The sequence below is a fragment of the Onychomys torridus genome, chromosome 14 (assembly GCF_903995425.1).
Source record: "Onychomys torridus chromosome 14, mOncTor1.1, whole genome shotgun sequence".
Taxonomy (NCBI): Eukaryota; Metazoa; Chordata; class Mammalia; order Rodentia; family Cricetidae; genus Onychomys; species Onychomys torridus.
The window spans coordinates 70,142,882-70,166,672 of NC_050456.1; the positions used below are offsets into that span (position 1 = coordinate 70,142,882).

Here is a 23,791-nt window from a genome sequence, read left to right on the forward strand (position 1 = left end):
CCCCAGTTGAGTGTTCTTTTGGGAAATCTACAAATGATTAAAAAAAAAAAAGTTGTGTGTTTGACACAAACAACTCAAGATTAGGAAAGTGAGATTGGAGTCTTTAAAACCGAGAGCAAGGAGCACTTAGAGTCGAAAGAAAGCTGAGAGTTATATGACAAGTTAGGCTTGTTGCTAGTACGTCCTGGTTCTCAGATTACTGCAGCAATCGTGGCTGCCTCGATCCAATGTGTCACAACTGGTATTAAGTCCCATGAGGACAAGAGAGCAGCAGCTCAGGAGCTCCTTTTACATTGTTTTTATCACAGGGCAGAGACACTTGCCACTAATACAAACAAGCCAAGACCTTCCTTTCCCAGCAGTTGCGGCTGTCTTTGACAGTTAGAGTTGAAGAATTCAGAATATTTCACTCACCATTACACCCCAACACTTGGTCTCCCCATTGCCACAACCTCTCTTTGAATCTGTCTCTAGACTCACCACCATTTCTGTTATTTAGACAATAGCAAGAGTTCCTTAAATCAGGTGTGGGGAGGACATGCTTAGGGGTGACTGTGGTGGCCCTGGAGTTCCCAGTGGTCTGACACTTGTTGTGTGCAGACAGGCTGGCCACTTACAGAGAGGAACATCCTGCACACAGCCAATCCTCGTCCTCTGCATCACTGTCTAACATTCTTCTTCTTCGGATATTGTCTCATCTTTAGAATCCTTAGTATCTCTGTCCTAGTGTAGAGGGATTCTATTTATCAGGTTCGTGATGTCTGTTAGGCTTACACAGTTGGTTTAGGGCCCTGGAGCAAGCCATTTCCCCTTTTCAAAGGGCATAGAATAGTTAGCCAGGTTTTCATAGTAATAATGAGGAGAACATGTGAACCGAGTCATCCTATTCCATTCTTTTTTTTTTTTAGCTGAGGATCGAACCCAGGGCCTTGTGCTTGCTAGGCAAGCGCTCTACCACTGAGCTAAATCCCCAACCCCTATTCCATTCTTTTAAATTATCCTTTTACCTTTGAGACTGGGGACCCTCTTTCCCATATTGGAACCCAATAAGTGAGGGACGCTTTCCTGGTAGGAAACATTGTAGATTCCACTTGTGAAGAAATGGCAACACCTTTGTTGGCTTCAGAGTGTGCCACTCAGGGCTTTACAATTGTGCCAATAAGTTAAGAAATTTAGGATGCTGTTTTGAGTGGTGTCTGCAAGGCATGAGGTCAGGGGCAACAGCATCTTCATGGTGAAACTGGCATTCAGGTCGTCTAGTCTAGTGGCTATTGGGGAAGATTTGTATAACTGAGCATAGTCCACTTAAGAGGGGTGTCAATATCAATGGCTATTAATGGGGACAGTGGCAATAGCTATCATCACCATAGCAACATTATATTATAATAGCTATATTTCTTCACATCAAGTCTGCTCTAAGCTCTATAAGTGTGACATTTCCTTTAACCCATTGTAGTTAGATTAGAGTTAGATTAGAGTACTACTGTACACATTCCACAGATGATGAAACTAAGTCACAGAGTGGTTCAATATGTTGCTCAATGTTACAGATCTAGTAATTTTGGAGCCATTAGGTCATTGGTGATCTAAATCCACAACACACATCGCGACTCCAGTGCCATGGTGCTGCTCTCTAGTTATTGCCACAAAGCAGGGATACTTCTTTTTAATAAATACTTGATTTTGCATTTGGAAATGCTAGCATCCGATACGAAGCTGCAGGGTAGTTTTGGCTGTCTGTGAAATCAAGGGAAGAAAGGGAGTGTTAGTGTAGAGATTTGGCATCCACTCAGAACTTTTGTTCAATTGAGCTGTGTGGAGGTGATGGGGATGGTACCGCAGTTCCCAGATGTCTCAGTTCCACCTTATTTTTTATTTTTGTTTTTGTGAGACAGGGTTTCTCTGTGTAGTTTTGTGCCTTTTCTGGAACTCACTTGGTAGCCCAGGTTGGCCTTGAACTCACAAAGATCCACCTGCCTCTGCCTCCCGAGTGCTGGGATTAAAGGCGTGCGCCACCACCGCCCAGCTCAGTTCCACCTTATACTCAGAAAGGAGCTGCAGGTGGTGGATCAGAGCAGGGCTGGCAGACTCTGTGCATACCTGCACACATGTAGATAATAGAGATATAGAAAGAATGTGGAGGAATGTAATGTATCATTAAATAGGAATATTTACAAGTAAACTATCTGGTCTGAACCATATGAATTTTCTGTCTTCTCTGTGCCTACTGAAGCTTTTTTTTCCATTCAAAAAACTGGAAATACAAAACTTTTAACTTTTGTTCTCTATATTGGACTATGTTAGACGCTCCTTTTGCAGTTGGCAGCTGCATACATTCCAATCATATTTACATTCCTTCCTCTTAAAAAGCTAGAAGAAAGTTTAAGCCATATGAGATGGACTGTCTTTGCTTTTTCACTATTACCAGTAAACATCTCTACCACAAACAAGGTGGTTCCCTTTGCATTTTTATAATTTTTATATCCAGAATTACTTGCTGCTTCCAGAACTCAGGTTCTTGCAAAGAAATAGGAAGAAAGAGCTGGGTACTGTGGCTCCTGTCTGATGTCTCCAAACTAGTGAGTTGGAGGCAAGAGGAATGAGACATGGGGCAGGATTATGTGGCACCATTTTGTAACATTCCACTGCCTTTACTTGAGTTAGGATTACACGGTTAAAATGCTAATTGTCTGGGTCTAGATATTCATGTAGCCTCACTGAATCCAGGAAAGCTTTGTATGGCCAGGCTGAGCTTAGCCCAGATGTTGACTGTCGGTCACTTCGGTCCACAGGAAGAGAGAGAACACATGTTACCACAGCTGTTATAACAGTTATGCAGCATCTTCAGGAGATAATTAGTTGGTCAAGATTCTCTCCGTTCTAGCTGGAGAAGTCCTCAGTCACATCCAGCCCTTGCGCCCCAGAGCAACTCTTTCTCTATAACGGGGGATCTACAAAGGCTTGTTGAATTGACTTTTGTCCAAATTTCAGCCAGGGCAGGAACTATCAGAAGCCTTTCCTGCATCAAGCAGTGACTGGCGGTCTGGGGTGGGATTGTAAATGCGTTCTGAGTAGCACTCATTTTAATTTAGGTCCCATGTCTGGCAAGGGACAGTTTAACAGAACTTTCCCGTAGGGGTCATTGTGCTTCTTTGCCTCTTAGCATAGGGGTGGCAACTTAGATGGTCTAGTTAACCCCCAAGTGTTCAGTGTTTGTTCACTTCATGCTAGGGGCATGTTGTGGTCATATTTCCATCATCTGAGGTCTTTAAGGACCTGCCTTTCACCTGGTGGCTGATGTTTATCGGTTCTTAGTTTCCTTCCTGTTTCAGACTTGCTGCTGGAAATCTTCCTCAGTGCCTTTCTTTTGGTGTTCTTGGAGCTGCTAGAGTGTAATTCTTTACATTTACTACCATCTTGTTAGAAAATATAAATAAGTTTTAAATAGAGAATCTAGTCTCAGCCCAGTATTCTTAATAGAATAAGAATTTCTAAGGACACACACACACACACACACACACACACACACACATACAGACACACAGACACACATACAGCACACACATACACACACAGACACACACAGAGATACACATATAGACACACACATATAGACACACATGCACAGACACACACATAGACACACACATATTGATGCATACACATACATACACATGGAGACACACAGACACACACAGAGACACACACACATACACACGCACATATATACACAACATACACTCACAGACACACACAGAGACACACACAGACATGCACACATATACACACAGAGAGACACACAGAGACATGCACACATATATACACACAGAGAGACACACATGAACACACAGACACACACAGACACACAGACACACACAGAGACACGCATACACACACACACACATATATACACAACATACACTCACAGACACACACACAGACATGCACACATATACACACAGAGAGACACACAGAGACATGCACACATATATACACACACACAGAGACACACATCAACACACACACAGACACAGACACACACAGATACACACAGACACACACAGACACACACACACATACACACACACATATATACACAACATACACTCACAGACACACACAGAGACACACATAGACATGCACACATATATACACACACAGAGAGACACACATCAACACACACACAGACACAGACACACACAGATACACACAGACACACACAGACACACACATACACACACACACATATATACACAACATACACTCACAGACACACACACATATATACACAACATACACTCACAGACACACACAGAGACACACATAGACATGCACACATATATACACACACAGAGAGACACACATCAACACACACACAGACACAGACACACACAGACACATACAGACACACAGAGACACACACAGACACAGACACAGACACACACACACACACAATCTGAAGTCCACAGGACAGTTTTAAAGCATAGCATAGCACAGTCAATTTGTTTAGTACGTAGATGCAGTGCAAATGTCAAAATTCTCAATTGTGTAGAAAGTTGATTCAATAGACTAACTTTCTGCGCAAGGAAGACCTCAGGACACTCAACCCCCTTGCACACCCCACAGGGGTCTTCTCTCTCCTTGACAGTGGAAGCCAGGGCTCACAAAGAGGGTCTCAAGAGGGGAAGGAGAGGTGAAAAGTTGGCTGCAATGTCTGACTCTTCTGACAGGGCATTCCTAATATTCTTTTTGACTGAATCTGTATATAGACCTTTGGGAAAGAATTTCAGATGGATGTGGAAGTTGTTGGTCATTTCCAAGTTAAACAGTTTGGTTGGGGAAATAAGTAATTTTTTTCTCTGAATAAACTTCACAAAACATCATAAAATCACAATGCATTGTACATTGATTCATGAGCCCTTCTTAAGTTTCCACAAGTGAACACATTTCCTTACATTGAGACATGAATGGCAATTTAAAACTGGTTTCATGGATAACTCATTTTCGCCATTTTTTTTTTCTCAACTTCACCTACTTGCTAAATCTAAAGACAGAGAAAGAAAGAAAGTTTTATTGTTTCAATGCTGACATTCTTCCCTCCCTGAATGTAGGCTACTGTGATTGCTATCACCCGAGAATCACACATGTCCAGGAGGGAAAAATCTCACAGAAGTAGCTCCCAAAATTGATTCACTAGTGCTGCTGCAGTCCACTTAGCTTTGGAACAACAGCAATGTGTAGTCAATAAAGTGTTTTATTTCCCCCACCAAGGAGGTGGTTGATCAGAATTAAAGGATACTTTAAATATTATGCATTTATGATATTCAGTTATTTTTTTAATTGACTAAGGGATAGTGTTGTTCTTCTTGAGAAGATGCTGGCAGCTAGCCAGCTTATGCTGAAATTTGGGAAAATATATCAACATATCCATTTTGTGATTCTAAAGGGATTTCAGGGGGATAGAATCCTATAGGACTAAAACAAATCATTGGTGACTGGACTTATTAATAACACAATATGGAAAGATGGTAATCTGAGGAGTAATTTAGTTTTGTGGGAAACTCTAAAGTCTGATGCAAAAATATATGTTCTCTATAATAGATGTAGGCAGATGGTGAGAGATGGAATGCTGTTATCCTATTGTACAGTTTAAGGTTACAAAGCCCAATAGACACACACTAAAAAAGGTAAATTAAATCCTCCTTAACAAAAACAGTACAGCAACTCCTAAGTTCTTTATTGCTAAGAAGTATTACATAACTATTCTGAAATTATTTTTATTATCAATTGTTTTTCCCTGGACATTGGGTAACAGAAGACAGAGGAAATCGAGGTAAATTAGGCACATAGAAAATAAAAAGCATGTAGTCATTTTTTTTACATTGTAACATACTTCTGCGCTAAGAGTAAATAAACAAATCAATGTCAACTTGACATAACAAGCATGCCGACACTAACCAGTTCCTCACATCACTGTGATACTGTAGCTGCCACACCGTTAGCTGAGAATTTAGTAACGCTGGATGCACATGGAGTAAGTATAAAACAGGTTATTTTAATGAAATGAAGCATGTAGACACTGTTCTCTAGTTTGGCTAACAAATAAGCGTTAGTAGAGAAAAGCACTTAAGTGCTATAGATGTTATAGCGCATATGGTTACCTACTGATAAATAGCATAATCCAATTTTAAAAACCTAAACATTTGGCTAAGAAGCAATTTCTTTGACTTTTAAACAAACAACTTTTCTGCTTTATAACTTTTACTAAAAGTTTTATAATTTTAAATGAAGACTATAAGTAAAACTATTTTTAGAGACTACTTTCATTCCCTTTAAACTTTTTTAACTTTCTAAATGATCTTTTCTCTAGTTTTTAGTGAGTTTTGTTGAATAATACAGTAAGTAACAGCAATAGCATATGAGACCTCATTGTATGATGTACAGCTTTACAATAGATGATGCCTGCTTAGCTTTTAGAGTTTTCAAGGTAACTATTTAATAAAACACTGTTTGTATTCATAAAATAAAACTTTCCTCCCCAACATGCCAAATTAAAACACACGCACACATGCACATGCACACATACACCCAGTGTCATTAGTTCACTGACACACGCTATGGGCCATTTACTACATATTATTTTATAGCTTTTCCAATGTAGTTTAGTTAACACTTTAGAAATATGTATTATTTCTAAGTTCATATGCCTGTTTAAACTTCATTATCTCAAATGATACTGACAGAATGTCATGAAACAGTATCATAATATACATATAGACATTATTTTGATGCAATAAACATGTGATTTTTAAGACTTTCTTAATAAACACACATGTTTATTCTTTGCTAAAACATGTTTCTGCAAGTGCCATACCTATATTTTGCAAGTTTCTATTTACGTGATGAGATAGTATTGCTGACTATGTTGCTTCGAAAACTCCTTATAATTAGGAATGAGAGCCCTCACAGATAAAGTCAAGCCAGCGTTCCTCCTAGGAAACCTCACCTTCACCAAATTGACAAACTGTAAAACATGGGTTTGGCACTGAAACATGCATTTTTATATTTTTGCTCCTTATAAACCAGATAACACATGAGATGCAATGCAACTTCCACAAAGTCCACCTGTGTTGTTGACATCTCTGAGCACACGGCTGTGCGACCAGCACCAGATCTGTAGACTGTGCTGCGGCGGCAATTGCATCTTATGTGGGATGTATCTGGTGTTTTATTATTTGTTTTAGAGTGTCATTTCAATGTAATGTGCTGTTCTTTGTGTCTTTGTTGTCTCTTTTTTTTCTTTGTCCCCCCAACAGCATTTTGTCCCGCACAGGGAAGAAGGAAAACCAAGATGCCTCCAATTTGACAGTGCCCATGACCATGTGTCTTTTTCCTGTGCCATTCCCACTCACCCCATCTCTAAGACCGCAGGTCAGTTCCATCAACCCTACTGTTACTCGCTCCCTCCTTTACAGCGTCCTGCGAGATGCTCCTTCAGAACGCGGCCCGCAAAGTCGTGATGCTCAGTTGTCAGACTACCCTTCTTTGGACTACCAAGGCCTCTACGTGACTTTGGTGACTCTCCTGGATCTAGTTCCTTTACTACAGCATGGCCAACACGGTGAGCATTTTTATTGAAGTCTTTGGAAATGTCCATGTGTGCTTATGAATATTTATGATGCTGAGCAGCAGGCTTAAAGAATGTTGTTACTGTTGTAAATCTCTTGAAGGGTTTTGTGTATTTGAAGCCTTCTGACAATGACACTTAATAATGGTGGTTCCCACCCATTGTTTCACACTGTCTTGATGCCCAGGGTTGTTATTCAAGGGTTTGGAAGTAGGAGACGATGGACTGGAGACAAGGGATATAGAGCAAGCAGCTCCCTTCCCCGATCAGTGTATTATGGGGACTCTTGTTAAAGCCACAGTTGAGAAGTTGAGTTTAAAACCTTGCCCCAGAAAATGTCAGAGGCTTCTTTTGAAGAACAGGTTCTAATCCTTGACTGTTCTTGGAGTTTCGGGGGCAAATCAGAGTTTCTCTCCAGGACTCATTTTTCCTGGTAAAATAAATGCCTAAGAGCTCTTCCAAATTTATCTAACAACCAGCAATTACTACAAAGTGCTGGGGCAAGAATGATAGCCCATGGCGTGATGGCAATGTTTGGAGTAGAAGCCGGTGAGCATGCTTCCTCTCACGGCCCCATCCGACTGTGTCTTTTTATTGGTTGCCCACTCTGTTCTTTCAAATTGAGTGCAGTGATGTTTGCTTAGCTATCCAATATGGGTTTGGAGGAAATTTAAAATGGAAAACTGTGTGGGGCATAGAGAGTTGTTCCTTAAATGCACTTTAGAAACCTGAGCTGTCTTTAAAACATTTGCCATTTGGTCCCTGGAAGTGTGATAACTGAAGTTTCATTGTACGGAAAAGCGAGCTTTGGAAACGTGGGTGGTGGGGATTATTTTATATTTTAATATGGCTGTCTTTCCTAAGAGAATGTTTAATGGTTGATTTAGTATGAAGTGTTTGTAATTAAAATGTTTAAAAATAGTTTCCTTTCATAAAGTGATGAAATACCTATTACTGTATTTGCTTTTCTTGTATTAACAATGCTGTATTATAGTGAAGATAAAAGTGTAGAAGTCTGTGAAGCTGCCTATCTTGAACTCCTTTGCTGTCTGAAACCTACCTAGCCTCTTGTAGTACATTCCTCTCCAAGCTCAGAATCTAAACGAGACAAACTGGGAAGTCAGACTGGGAGCTTGCAGGTGTCAAATGACACATTTGCAGAGACTCATTTGTGCCTGTGCTCTGTGGTACCCAGTCCTAAATGGACTCACGTGTTCTTGGGGAGGTCTCCTGGGTCAGAGTAGATGCCCTTTATTTTAAGATTTCTTGATTGTGGTATTTTACTTGGTAAATGGAAATCCACATAACATGTGAATCTTGACAATTTTCGTATTGATGATTTATGTTTTTGCTCTCACACCTATGCCTGCCTTGTGACCTTATCTTGATATTTCTTTATTATGTTCTCCTTCTGCATAATATGGCTTAGAAGCTAGAATAAAGCTCACCAGTGTTCTAGTGAACGGTTTAGAGAGACCAGGCAGCATCTCTCAGGGCTCTCTGCACAACCTGGGCTATCATAGGGGAACTTGGAACGTGCAGTTCTTCAGCAAGAATCACTGAGGAGTGGTCCTGACAGCTGATGTTTGGAATGAGCTTCTTGTGAAGCCTCTTCTGTGAACTGAGACAGAGAGTAATTGACTGCCCCATGGCTAGAGGCTCTGTCCTCATACTGGGTCCGGGTGGCCTATAGGAACGAGCAGGAGTAATTCAACTATGGCTGAACTGTGATTTGGGCAGACACTGCTCTCTCCAGATCTCAGTTTCCTTGGGTAGAAAATACCCCAGGTGGACTTACAGGCCCCTTCAGTGCTGTTAATCTGTAATCGAGCATTTTAGCCTAAGACTAAAAAAAGGCTCAGTGAACATAGCTGAGGCATCTTATGCACAGCCTCATGGAATTCCCACAAAACACCTGTGAATTTTCCACTTGTTGGTCTGAGCTCAAAGGCGATGGACCCTGGCCCTCCAGGTTGCAGCGTGTTGACTACATTTGTCAGTTGACAGGCCGGTTGATACAGTATGTTAATGCTCATGACTATTAGAAATAATTTGAGGAATGCACATGATTCTGGAAGATGAATCAGGGCCAAAGCAGACCAGAGTCTGAGACTTTGATATCTTAATAAATACAGAAGTGATCCATCTTCATGCCAAGCCTTGGCTGATGGCCTATATTTTGAGAGGTTCAGAAATATCACAATGTACACTGAATTTAATGGATTTATTCTTCATACATTCTAAAGCTAAATAGTCGTGGTTTGTTTTGAAGGTCCTCTATTTTTACTTCTCATGCAGGTAACAATGGTAGTAATATTAATGGCAATAAGTAATAGCTATTGTTTTTGGAGTACATGCTATGCTATGCTGAGTTCTTTGTATTTATTTCATCTAAACTCCTATGAAGCCAGGTAGGTATTGTTATTATCTGCATTTTAAAGCCTTGAGAAATTATTTTGAAAAAGGCTGGCTTCCCTGACAGTTAACAACTAAATGTACAGGGTTGCGCAATGCCAGCTCATAGCTTCCTTTTTCCAAAGCACACCAAGTCTGGAGGTTACAGATTACCTCGTGCTGCCTGAGGCTTCAGGTGGAGTACCAATGTGGCTTGGTTGGTGCAGCAGAAATGGCCAGGTTTTAATTTCTAATACTGCCCTAGACTTTTCTGAAAATTCTATTGGGCACGTTACTGTATTTCAGTTATCTTTATGAAATGCCCTGGAGCTAAAAAAAAAAAAAAAAAAAAAAAAAAAAAAAAAAAAAAAAAAAAAAAAAAAAAAAAAAAAGGAAGGATGTCAGAATTCACTTTTCCCTTGGAAAGTGCTTTGATTAATGGGATCAAGGGTCATCTGAATAGTGAAGCTTATAGATGACTGATACACTGATGAGAAACTCATGGAACAGATTTATTTCTTAATATATTCACCAACTAACTGCTGTGTGTATCCCACATTCTACTAAGCAGTGCTTTTCTGAATTCTTAGTAGGAAGGGAGCAATAGCTACTTTTATAATTTAAACTAGCTTATTAAAACTGAAAATATAAAACTAGCATGTTTTGTTAATGGCACCATCTTCAGTGGCTGACTACTTAATTTTGTTTTGTAGATCTTGGACAGTCAATATTTTATACAACCACATGTTTGCTACCCTTTCTCAATGATGATGTTCTGAGCACTTTGCCCTACACGATGATCTCCACGCTAGCTACCTTTCCTCCATTTCTTCACAAGGATATTATTGAATACCTTAGCACATCTTTTCTACCAATGGCCATATGTAAGTTCAATCTCACCTAATCCTAAAATTATCTTTATATATGATACAAATGGAAGCTGTGTTTACTGTTATAGGTGCCTGACTTTCAAGACTGTAATGGAATCACTTGATATGTACACCTGCTGTGATTAAATTGTATTGTTTCAGCATTTACATTATGTGGGAAGTCAATGATGTGAAAGACGATTATACCTTAGAATCATCATGTTATTCACTCAGTTTGCCTCCATGGAATAGGAAGAGTATGATGGAAATAGAATGTTTGATAGTATGATAGGAATAGAAATAGAATGTCAAAGCATTCTGTTTCCTGCTTTATAAATTACAGTGTCTTTTTCCACATTAGAAAAGAAGGTGGACAGAGTGTCGCCTGGTGTGGAGACTACTCTCTTCTGCATGTGAAGGCATTTGAGAGGGGGTTGTGGAGAGGGTAGCTGAGAGTGGGGAAAGGTAGACTCTGTCCTGGGTGGCTGTTGAGTTTTGTGTAGCTCAGTGTACTTGGTTGAAACCTAATTCAACGCTGATGACCGGATCAGCTTTCCTGCTCAATATTTTAATGACAAAAATGAGTCAAAATTTATGACATGCTTTGAAAAAAAGCCAACGCCCATGACTCCTGTGCAAGCTAGAGTCACAAGCCTGGGACAAGTCTTGTTTGTCTATTTATTAATATTTTTGTAGACAGGGCCTCATCACTCCAGGTTGACCTGGAACTTGATTGGTTATGTAGTCAAGAATGTCTTTGAATTCTTGATCTGCTGTCTTGGACTCCCAAGGGCTGGAATCATAGGTGTGTGCCACCATACCTGATTTTTTTTCCCACTTTTATGCACATAATTCTGCAGGCTTCTCAGACATGAAAGCAAAGAGGAGACAATGCTGAATTGCAGCTTCTGCGATCACAGTCTCTAAAGTGTTCTTTAGAAGTGTTTCAGGGAATAATCTGAAAAAATTACAGCTTTAGAATTCAACCAGATCAAGAGGCAAATCTGAGCTCTGCCACTGGTTGGCTATGTGAACTTAGGCAGATGCCTTAAATCTTTGATTTTTATCTGTAAAATAGTAATCATAGCATCCTCGCAAATAATCATAGCTCCTTTGTGAACAGTAACCTTAGCTGCCTCACGAATAGTAATTGTGGCTGTATCTTGAGGTGTCAAGGATTGGCATAATTAGCCTGGGACACTGGTAAAATGTCAACCCGGAGCCTGCTGTGCAGTAGGTCTTACTTACTTCTCTCTCTCTCTCTCTCTCTCTCTCTCTCTCTCTCTCTCTCTCTCTCTTTTGAGACAGGGTTTTCCTATGTACCCTGGTTGGTCCAGTATTATGTCACTTATGGCTACGCTCCTGCCTCAGCCTCTTGGATACTGGGGTTATAGGTGTGCACTGCCCTATCTGCTTCCCTTCTCTTGATTTTTTTAAAAAAATAAAAATAGACTTATTGGTCATGTATAACTCCTAATATCAGTGCTAGCCACATTAAGTTATGTACTTAAGCCCTTATTAAAGGTGTGTGTCAATAACTGGCAAACACATATACCTTTTGGGCTATAGTGGCTTTTCTTATAATTGAGTTTAATTTAGGTATAGAACTGTAATTTTCATGTCTTTTAAGCAAAGAGTCCAACTCTTCGCTAATAATCAAAAAATATTTAGTGTTACTAAATATTTAGCATTGCTCAAATAACATTTAGCAAATATTTAAGTATAAAATATTTGCTAAAATATCCTAATTATTTAGCAATAGGGAAAAATGAGCAGACTGATGATGTCATTCCAAGTTGTAGAATATTTCATTTCACTCTGTCTCACCTGTGCATTCTCATGAACCTGTGTTCCCTTGTGGATATAGTCTTAGAATTTTGTGATCTTATTTTTAAATAAATAATGTTGACTGTTAAGCAAATGAACAGGCATATTTTAAAAAAGACTAACAGCAAGACTGTGTCTTCCTGACAATAATCTAGCTCACTGTGTCCCTAGTCCTTAGGAATAAATTAGTAATTTGCAGGGAGACATTAAATGTAGTGAGCTTCTCACTACACAGAAGATTGATCAGGTACTGTCAGCTTGTGTGTTTGTTTGTTTTTTTTCAGAGCTGGTGACTAATTCTTCCTTAATTAGAAATAGAGATTCCCAGACATAAACCTTGTCATGTTAAAATCTTTGCTTTACACAAATATCTGAAGCAACTGAGTACTAAAAATGAATGATACAAACCTAAAAAAATTTGTGTGAATTTCAGTGTTTATTAGTGGAATGACTCAATATTCACTTGAAGGTATGAGCAAGTCACTTCATGTCTCTGAGACATAGTGTTTTTTTGTTTGTTTGTTTGTTTTGTTTTTTTTTTTTCAGCTTTAAAGGAGGAGTGTGTTCAGAAAACAAGTTGGATCTCCCTGATTATTTCTGGCTTAATAACGCTGGATGAATAACATCAATGTTATTTTCTATAATTGGCACATAGGTACCTTTGTCTAGCCCATTGGTAGACCTGGCTCATATGTATTCGGTCTTTCTAGTTTTACTCTCTTAGTTTGGACTTGGCTTCTCAGCACCCTCCTGGTAGTTCAATAGCAGCTGAACTTCGTCATCTTTGAAATGAGTTGTAGTGGGAGTCTGCATGCTGGCCGTTAGACTATTGAGTTGTTTCTTTTACATAGACTAAAGACAGAAGGGATAGACTTTTAGATTTGTGCTAAAAAGGATTGGGGGGAGGTTGTGGGTCTTTATTATTTTATCCACACTGTTTCTAGTTTTGGTAGCCGTTACAGTATCTAGAGCTTCAGACTGAAACAGGACAGGGGCATTTAACTGGGTCCAGGATGTTTTTATTTCAGTACAAAGATGTTAGAATAAAAGATGCTGCATTTTCTAAATGCTTGTTAGTCTTTGCCAGAAGGACCTACAGGGGCATTGAAGGTGCAGGCTTGTACTGTCACTTGGGAGGCTGAAGCAGGAGGATCACTACTAGGTCCAAGGCAAGTGAGACCCTGATGCAAACAACAAAACACAACACAAAACACAATTGACAGGAAGATGTTAAAAAATCTCTCTCTTTGGTGTGGTATTCTTATAGTTAATGTAAAGCATGGATTTGTTTTTCAGTTTTTATATGAGTGTCACTAATGATTATATAATTGCTGATTATATAATTGCTGATCATATTGTCTGTATTACTTAGATGATGCAGTTTTGAGCTTTGAAGTGGATCCAATTCTTCAAACCAAGCATTGGATGCATAGCATAATACTGTTCATGCCATCTTTGTTACCACACTAATTATTTATGCTTTTACTTTTAAATAACTTCTTTTAAATAACTTATCAATTTATTATAAAAATTACCCTTGACATGTTTTTCATATTAACTCCTTCCATGAATAAAATATAGCTCTCTTTATTCCATATATGTGGAATCTATGTTGTTTATGAAAGTATATTAAAAGGGTTACTAAGAATTGAAAAAACAAATCATTTGCACATCACCATGGAAACCTGTCTTTTCCTAATGAAGGATTTGTGATTTGTTGTCCAAATTGAAATATGGATCTTTGGAAGGCGATAGTTTGATATAATTTAAATAAGCATCCATTAATATAATTTAAATAAGCATCCATTAATGTGGACTGTCTTATTTTGAAGAAAGAAACAATGCTGAAGAGTTGCAGCATCCTGGACTGTTCTATCTAATCTAGTGTCTTCACTACCTTAGATTTTCTCAGTCACTGACCCTTAGGAAAAAGCACGGCTCATGCAAAAATCTTAGTGTTGAGTTAAAAACAACTGTATGACTATCTGGTTCTAGGCTTTGGTTTTTATTGTTTTGTTTTGGCTACCACATGGAACACGTGGTATAGTTCTATGTCTTATGAAGACTAAACTTACACAGAAAAAAATAATAAAAGACAAGCCCTTGGTGATATTTGAACAACTATTATCATGCATAGTCCACTTATTTGCTAATGATTGTATTCACAAGGTAGGTGTTGCTGTAAGAGCTTTATTATTGAACTGTGAATTATGTTTGGTACCAGGATTCATTGAGGGCAGAACTATAGTCCTTTGGCTTTTCACAACTCTTTCTCCCTCACTCAACTTTTATTTTCTTAGATACAGAATTGTCATTAATTATAACTTGCTCTCTGTACATCCCAACTTTGTTGTGAAGACTGTGAGATGAAGGCCATATGGAATTTGAACATTCTATGATGTGCAAATACATAATGGGTCAAATGCACAGGCAAATCATAGACATATTAATTAAATCACATTGCAATGAATCCTGACACTTCTCTACTGAGATTGTTCATGTTGTCCTGAAGATTTCTCTCTTATACACACTGTGAGGCAAAAGGCCATCCAGGAGAGGCAGACCTTCCCTGACTTAATCTGTCACTTGTGTGACAGTTCACATAAAACCACAGCAGGTTTTGCATTTGTAGTACTTGTGAAGTTGGACATCTTGCTTCATTAACCAAACCAGCAAGGATTTTAATGCTGCGTAGACTTTAGAGTCATGTGATACTGGTATTATCTTTTAGTTTAGTTGATGCCTTCTGTAGTCATGACTCTATCTAACAGGAACCTTCCTTAATGGAGCACAGCCATCTCTGCCTGTACAAGCCCAAAGCCTGCAAGAGGAGAGGCCACTTCTCTAGCCAGATAATGCTATCTGACCAACTGTAGGAAGTGGCTGAATCACATGTACTAGGGGTTTCTTCACTCTAGCTGACTTCCTTATCTGTTTCATTTAGAAGGATATAAGGCTAATAGGGTGTAGCCAGACGTTTCTCTGGTCCCTCCTGGCCCTGTGGTCCAGACGAATCTCTCTCACCTGCTGTCCCACAGCTGCTTATAAAATAATCACTCAGAGGCTTAATATTAATTACAAACTGGATGGCCTATGGCTCAAGCTTCTTGCTAGCTAGCTCTTATAACTTAACTGAACCCATTTCCATTAATCTATGTATTGCCGTGCATCTATGTGTTCCATGGCTTTACCTGTGTCTCATTACGTGTGGCTCCTTGGATGGCGGGCTGGCGTCCCCTTCCCTCTGCCTTTCTTCTCTCCCTCTCTCTCTTGGATTTTCCCACATGGCTCCATCCTGCCCTGCCATAGGCCAATGCAGCTTTATTTATTAGCCAATGTGAGCAACACATATTCACAGCATACAGAAAGACATCCCACAGCAATGGGGTCTATTTCAACCTATCTTATCTTAGACTATGCCTTATGGTGTCATTTGGATCAGACCAATAGTTTCAGGTCTGGTCTCTCTACTTCCTTGGTTAGGTGTCCCACTGCCTGTTCTTTGCCCCCAACCCAGAGCTGCCTTCCAAATGTGGATTAGATTATGTTACGCCCCTATTCCAAACCACCTAGCTTCTTGTCACTCCTAACAACCAAATTCAGTGACCTTACTTGGCTCACATGATTCTCTGTGCTCTGGCTGTGGCCAGCCTCATCACTTCTTCTTCATGGGACTACTCTGCATGTCTGCATCAGCCTTTCTGCGAGATTACAAAGGCTTTTCTGCTTATACAGTTTCTCTTGTCTCAGAGCCCATCTAAATGGTCTCATAATGTGTTTCCTTCAGGTCTCAGTTCAAGTACCACATCTTTTAAAGAAGTGTGTGTGTGTGTGTGTGTGTGTGTGTGTGTGTGTGTGTGTGTGTGTGTGTATGTGTGTGTGTACGCAGGAGAGAGACAGAGAAACACACAGAGAAAGAGACAGACACAGAGAGAGACACACAGGTAGAGAGACAGAGAAAGCAGAGAGAGAGAAACAGAGAGAGATACAGAGGCCAACATTGGGGGTCAGTTTTCTGTGCGGTGTTGAGGCAGGATCTCCTTTGGTGTTTCTGCTGCAGCTCTGTGTACTCCAGGCTAGGTGGCCCAAGATTTCTGGTGGGTTCCCTAGTCTCTGCCTCCTATCTCAGAGTGCCAGGGCTTCAGATGCCTGCCATGGCATCCAGTTTCTCATGTGGGTTCTGGGGATGGAGTTTGGATGTCAGGTCTGTGCAGCCAGCTCTTTTACCCCCTGAGTCAGTCTCCTACACACTCTAAGGACCACACATTTTGAGCTGCCTTCCCTTCTAATATAATATGGAACCTTCCATCGTATCTTTGTTCCTTTGCCCAGATTCATGCTTCTCCAATGGCCAATGCCTGCTGTTTTCTGTAGAACAGCACTGTCCATGGAACTTTCTCTGATAATGGAAACAGAAATAAAATTCTATGCCGCCTCATACTGTTAGTCACTACCACATAGGGTTTCTAAGCAAATATGATGTGTCTAGTGAAGCTGAGGAATGTAATTTTAAATTTTATTTCATCTTAACTAATATACACAGCCCCCCATAGCTAATGGCCACCATACTGCATAACCCAGCTCTGGCAATGATTTTTCTTACTGCCGTATCCAAGGGCCCAGGATAATTCCTGGTGCAGTTCTATGAAAAAAGTAGTGTGTGACCAAGTGATTGGTGCATTGGCTATGAATGTACTTGTCTTGGACTCTCACTGTCCCAGTAATTAGGCTGGTGCCTTCCTGTAGCTAGTTCATCTCTCACTCATAAAATGGCTTCTGTCATCTGCTTACTCTGAAAGGTAAGAATCAGGCTAAGAACTGCACATCTAGCACATTAGGAATTGTCATATACAGTCACATGTTAAGGAGTTGGTACTGTTCATGGGAGGAAGGCATGGTGGTAATTTTTGTTCTGATGCTATTGGGGGAATAGGGGAAGGCCTGGAAACTTTTAATTATATTTCCTGAGCACAATAGTCTCTTCCCTTTAATTGCATGTGCTTTTGTTTTTTGTGCTCTCACGGGATTGAGCTGCGTATCTGTTTACATCATGCCTTTTAAACAAGATTCAGTAAATGATGTGTGCTTGTGCATGCTTATTAAATTACAGCCATGGTGATTTTATTCGGTCTTGTAGAAGGCTTTGAAATTGCAAGATACCGTCTGTTTATATAAGTATTGGAGCCAATTTCCTGGGGCTTGTGTCCTAGGGGAATTCTTTGGCTTTATGGATGGCCATACTTGAGGGACAGCATAGATTTGCAGAGGTAACAGGGACATCCAAAGGTCACTGAGCCATCTGGGCAGTTCTCCAAACAGACTTCACTTAAATCACCCGAGACAGTTGGGCATCCCTCCCATTTTTAAAGGCCTCTGGGCACAGTGGCTCTCAGCTTCTCTGACCATTTTCTTTGTTGAAAAATGCTTATTATTACAAAGTTTGAGTTGAATTTAAATAAAGGTGAAAATACTTGTCACCAAAAGAATATACATGTGGCAAGAGGGGGGGGGGGAAGAGGAGAGAGAGAGAGAGAGAGAGAGAGAGAGAGAGAGAGAGAGAGAGAGAGAGAGCTGATGTTGAGTATGGTGGAGTAGGCATTCCTTTCATTTCTTCAACAAAGGGCACAGGAATATTGTATAAGTGCTCACTCTTCCCAGCCCTGACCTGGGGACTTGGACTAGGCATCCCCTTGCTTACCTCTCATCTCTCTACCAGTACTTCTCTAAGGCACAACCAAGGCCGATTTGCACGAGAGCCAGTGATGTGCTTATTAATTTAACAGAGGGTTTCCAATTTTCCACACTGGCTGAGCTAGGACCTCCAGGTGTGGACCCTACAAAGCTGAATTTGAAAAGGCTGAAGATGGCAAGCAGTGGGTCTTGTTCTTTAGCATGTGATTCAAATTCTTTCTTCCTCAGTTTATCCCATTTGATTAGTCCTTCTCACCCCCTCAGGGCCGTCAGTGTACTGCTCTCTGGATCAACCTCATCTACTCCTCAGCATTTGTTTCTAGTGTAGAGTCAGATGGACCTATGTCCCTGAACACCACCTGGCCTGTGAATCAGCCATGGGTGATTAATAAACACAGACTCAGGCTAGCGGAACTCAGTTAGGGACCTGTTTTGTTGGTTTGTGTCTTTCAACCTGTTGCAAAGACCACTGCCCTTTATAGCATCAGAAGTTCTTGACGTGGAAACAAAACAGAATCCTGTTAAACTTCCCATGTTTGCTGGGTGGCAACTCCTCACTATTGCTTCAGTGTCTGTTTACTGAGAGCCTTCTTGCACTGGCTTGTTCTTTTTAGATGTAAACAAGACGTGCTCCCCATACACTGCACCTTAATATAAAACAAAGTAGAGTCTGAGGTTATCTGCTTTTGACTGTCTGCATCAGCGGTCTTTAGTGTGTACAAAACAGTGTTGACTTCGTGAGTCTTTACCTTCTGTATGCTGTTGGTTTTTTTTTTTTTTTCCTGTTGGACAGCTTGGTATATAAGTGTGTTTATAAGAGGTTTCTCCTACTTCTTCCATTATCTCTGTGGAAAAAGGAATTCATTTTGTATTTTAATCTTAATAAAAGTCTTCCTTTTGTGGGGGTCTTTTCTCACTTATTGCTAGGATAAAAATACCCTTTGGCTGAAAACATGTTATACCAAATAACTTTCATCAGAGCTAGTTTTGAATACTTATGGAGCTACCTAGTATTTTTCATTAAATAGACACAATTTTGATATACAGTTTGATGTCAGTCATCATGAACATGCCACTTAAAGATGTGTTTAAATCAGTGTGCAAGTGGATATCACGATTATACAGTCATTAGGTGAATGTTGAAGGTGCCTACTTGCATTACAATTGGACATTTGTTGGCATGGGAGAAATGTGGTTCACAGTTATTCACAGATTCAAAAGAGCACTTTGTTCTAAAGAATCAGATCGATGTGAGAAGGGTAGACTGGAAACTGCAAGAGATTTCCTGTGGTAATGGAGACACTGATGGGATTCTATGGAAGGTTGGAATCCAGCTGGGTAGTCACTGAAAACTGTTTAAAAACCAATGTGATAATTTTCATGATATGTGACTTAATATTTGTATGTATAACTAAACAAGAAGTTACACATTATATGAATCTTATTTGCCTACCTTTCCAAGTGTTAATATGTCCTAGTAGGGTTTAGAAATCTTCTATTTTCTTGTGAGGTTAACTGCTAACATGTTTATGTGTCCTTTATATGGGCCCACAGAAGGTTCTGCTTCCTTCCTTTCTTTTATAGATATGAACAGCTTGGGAATAGAGATCACACCTAAGTTCAACTCTGACAAAGCCATTATATTCTGGTTTCGTACCTCCTCCATGTGGTTGTGCTCTAGAATTTTTTTACAATGGCACACAATGGTAGCATTCGTATGCAAGGAACAATTCTGTGGTTTTATTCCCGTGAATTTCTATTGGCTTTGGGGATGGGGAAGTGGCTGAGTTTGTAGAGTGCTTCCCTCACAAGCACCAAGCTCTGGGTTTGATCACCAGCATTCCATTAACTGGGTGTAGAGGTGCATGCCTGTACCTCAGCTCTGAGAAGTGTAGGCAGGACGCTCAGAAATTAAAGGTCATCTTGACTATATAGAAAGTTTAAGGCTAGCCTGGGGTACATGAGACACCATCTTAAAAAAAGAGGAAAGAAAAGCCAATAGTCCTCCCAGCTCAGTGGGAACTTTCTTGTGAAGCTCTTTCATGGTTCTATGTAAGATGGCAAGTATGTGCTCATATCTAGAAATTAATTTGTATCTAATCAGAAAATTTTGTTTTCAGTGGGTTCCTCCAGGAGAGAAAGCGTCCCAGCCCATGTGAACCTCTCTGCATCCGCCATGCTAATGATTGCAATGCAGTACACATCTAATCCAGGTAAGCAGGAACCTGGCACCTTGAGCAGCTCCCAAACTATCATGAGGCAACATTTAACAGACAAGATAGAATCTTTTATGTGGGAGCGTCTTCTGGCAGAAGAGACAATTGATGTGTTAAAGGTAGATTTAGGAATCAAAATAAATTTATCTATAGCTAGTAGTAGTGATGTGATTTGCTAGGGAACATTTTAGAATGTTTGAGGATGAAGTTTTAGATGCCTGGAAATCGTTGACTATATAGAAGAAGTTTAATTAAAAATATAGAGAGCTGGGTGGTGGTGGCACATGCCTTTAATCTTAGCCCTTGGGAGGCAGAGGCAGGTAGATGTCTGTGAGTTCGAGGCCAGCCTTGTCTAAAAAGTGAGATTCAGGATAGCCTGGGCTACACAACATAGTGAAACTCTGTCTCAAAAAACCATATATATATATATATACATATATATATGTATATATATATATATGGAGAGAGAGAGAGAGAGAGAGAGAGAGAGAGAGAGAGAGAGAGAGAGAATGTAAAGCTGGTATGGTGGCTAATGCCTATATTCTTAGCATTTGGGAAGATGAGGCAAGAGAATTGTCATTATTTCTAGATTAGCCTGGGCTATAGAGTGAGATCTTGTCTTACACACACACACACACACACACACACACACACACACTATATTACATGTTTTGACTCATGCATACATGCATATGTGTGGTATATATTTGCTGTACTATGTTAACTGCTAATGGTAACTATATTAATGATTTGGGTAAATTTGCTTTGAAATATCTCTGAACATAAATCTCTTACCAAATTTCAGGTTTCTCATAGAACAAATTGATGAAAAGGGATACATGATTTAATGGGTTAGGAATATTTTAGTATTCTTCTAATTGTGTGAGAGAAAACAGTTGTTTCACAGTGATGTATCACTTAGTGTTATCATGAAAGTTGTGTTTGAGTTGAGTAGCTAAAGAATGATAGTTCACCTTTGCTTTTGTGTCTGAGAGCCCTTGTGATGTTGGATGGGTCTGTCCATGCTGTCCTCTGGTTGTGTTTGTCAGGGTAACTGCCAATTTATTTGGAGGAACTGACCTAAAAGGCAGCTCACTGTTGAAGTGGTGTGGTGTTAAGATATGAACTCTGCTTTTTATTTCCATGTTATGTTTGTTTGGGAAGTAAGAAAATTTTATGACATTGTTTTTAGTCTATTTAAGTAGCATAATAATTGATTTTTTATTTGAAAACTTTTATTTAAAAATAAACATAATATTTTAATTCTTTGAGAATTTCGTACAATGTATTTTGTTCATATTCACTAATACATCATAGTCATAGACTTGTCCTGTGTGTGTAGTTTTGTTGTTTGAGATGGAGTCTTACTACATTGCCCAGGCTGACCTCCTGGGTAAGTCAGTTCTCTATCTTCAGCCTCCCAAGTCCTTGGAATCTAGGCAGGCCCTGTCTTTTCTGTTTTAGTCCCCTTGAGCTACCATAAGAAGGCTTAAGACACAAAAACATGTTTCTTCGAGTTCTGGAGGCCAGGAAGTCTAAGATCAGGGTCCTAGCAGATTCACTGCCTGGTGAAGACTTACTCCCTGGTGCATGGATGGCTACACTTACACTGTCTCCTCTGTGAAAGGAAGGGGAAATGGGTTCTTTGGAGCTTCTGTGACAGACACTGATCATATTTGTGAGGATGCTGTCCTCAGGACCTCAGTGCCTCCTAAAGACCCGGCCTCCTAAACTTGTCACATCGGGGCTAGGATCTAACATGGATTTTTTTTGGAACATAGATATTTCATTTATCAGCATTCTTCCTTATCTTCCTAATTTTACATCCCTTTCACACCTGTAGTATACTAATTCCATCTTGACAACCCTAAAAGTGTTAATTCATTCCATTATCAGCTCAAAACTCTGAGGTCCAACAGCTCATATACCGACAATCCAAATCTGTAACTGTCAGATTGGAGGCTTGATTTATCCCAGAATGATCTGCTCATTGGCTGTGAATGTATGAAAACAAATATGTTATATACTTCCAAAATATAGCTGTGAGGGATGAGGCTACAGCTCATTGGTAGAACTCTTGCTTAGTTACCATAGGGGCAGCTGAGGGTTAAATCCTTAAACAAAAGCAAACAGACAAACAGTAAAATGCAGTGGTAGGCCAGCCAGAGAGTAGGCATTCTCACCCCAAAGGAGGAAGGGTGAGTTTGAAACTCACCATCAAACCTCAACCTTGGAAATAATCTTCGACTTGATCTTTCTAGACCCACAGTGGTGACAGTCTTGTCTCCTCTGTTGCTTTGCGGGATAAGGGTTTGGCCCTAAGCTGCTAGTAGTCCTGCCACCAAAGCTTTAGGCAACCTGGCTTCCATTGGTTTGCTGGGAATTACCTTAATGGGCTTCCCATGGTGACTGTCTCTCTGTCTACCTTAATTCCACCTGCAGTGGGGTCTGGTGCCTACGGCTTTTCAGGGTATCCTTTGAATGCTAAGTGGAACTATCAATGCACCCACTGCTTTGTTTGGTGTGGTGTACACTACTCTGGGACCCAAAGAGCTTCATTTCGGCAGCTAAAGAATAAGGCATTAGAGTGAAGGAGCTAGGTATAGCCTGTGGTGAGATACTCTACTTGCTGGTGGCTTCCTAAAGCGATGCTGTACTTGACTCCTTGTTTTCTAGGTCTCTGATGGGAAGAGCAGTTGTGATGAGTTCTAAGTTGTCTTTGTGAGTCTTGGACCACAATATGTGGCTTCTCCTGTGAGGGTTGACTAATGTGTTTCCTCGCTCCCTGATCATACACCCACTGGTCTCTCCTCCCAGGCCTTTTCATCCTTTCAATATAGATAGTCTGAGGAATTTCCAAACTTCCAACTGGTTTCTTAGTTGGTGAACAATTCTGATGGAAGTCATTTCTTTCTTCTGGAATTTTACTGTAAATACTCAGAAAACAATAACAGAAACAGAAGCAAAAACACTACCAGGTACTCATCTAACACTTCCCCGGGGATTTCCTCAGCCAGTTTCATCCCCCACAAACTCTGCCTCCCATAGTACACCAAGACGTGAACACAATGTGACCAAGTTCTGTCACTTTATGACAAGGGTGGCCTTTCCTCCAGCTTGCAATCGCATGTTCCCCATTTCTGTCTGACACCTCATCAGAATCGCCT

At 40.1% G+C, this 23,791-nt stretch overlaps 1 protein-coding gene across 18 annotated transcripts in view; it reads left to right on the top strand.

Moving 5' to 3' along the window:
• The window catches only part of Unc79 (unc-79 homolog, NALCN channel complex subunit), a 247,964-nt gene that overhangs the window by 42,500 nt on the left and 181,673 nt on the right, over nt 1–23,791 (top strand). For 14 of the 18 annotated variants that reach the window (XM_036205590.1, XM_036205577.1, XM_036205575.1 and 11 more), the window contains exons 3-5: nt 7,317–7,621; nt 10,735–10,905; nt 20,529–20,621. In XM_036205590.1, coding sequence (XP_036061483.1) covers nt 7,317–7,621; nt 10,735–10,905; nt 20,529–20,621 — 569 coding nt within the window. Of the gene's footprint in view, nt 1–5,815; nt 5,834–7,316; nt 7,622–10,734; nt 10,906–20,528; nt 20,622–23,791 lie in introns of all 18 variants that reach the window. The other 4 variants (XM_036205592.1, XM_036205586.1, XM_036205591.1 and 1 more) reach the window with 2 other exon arrangements.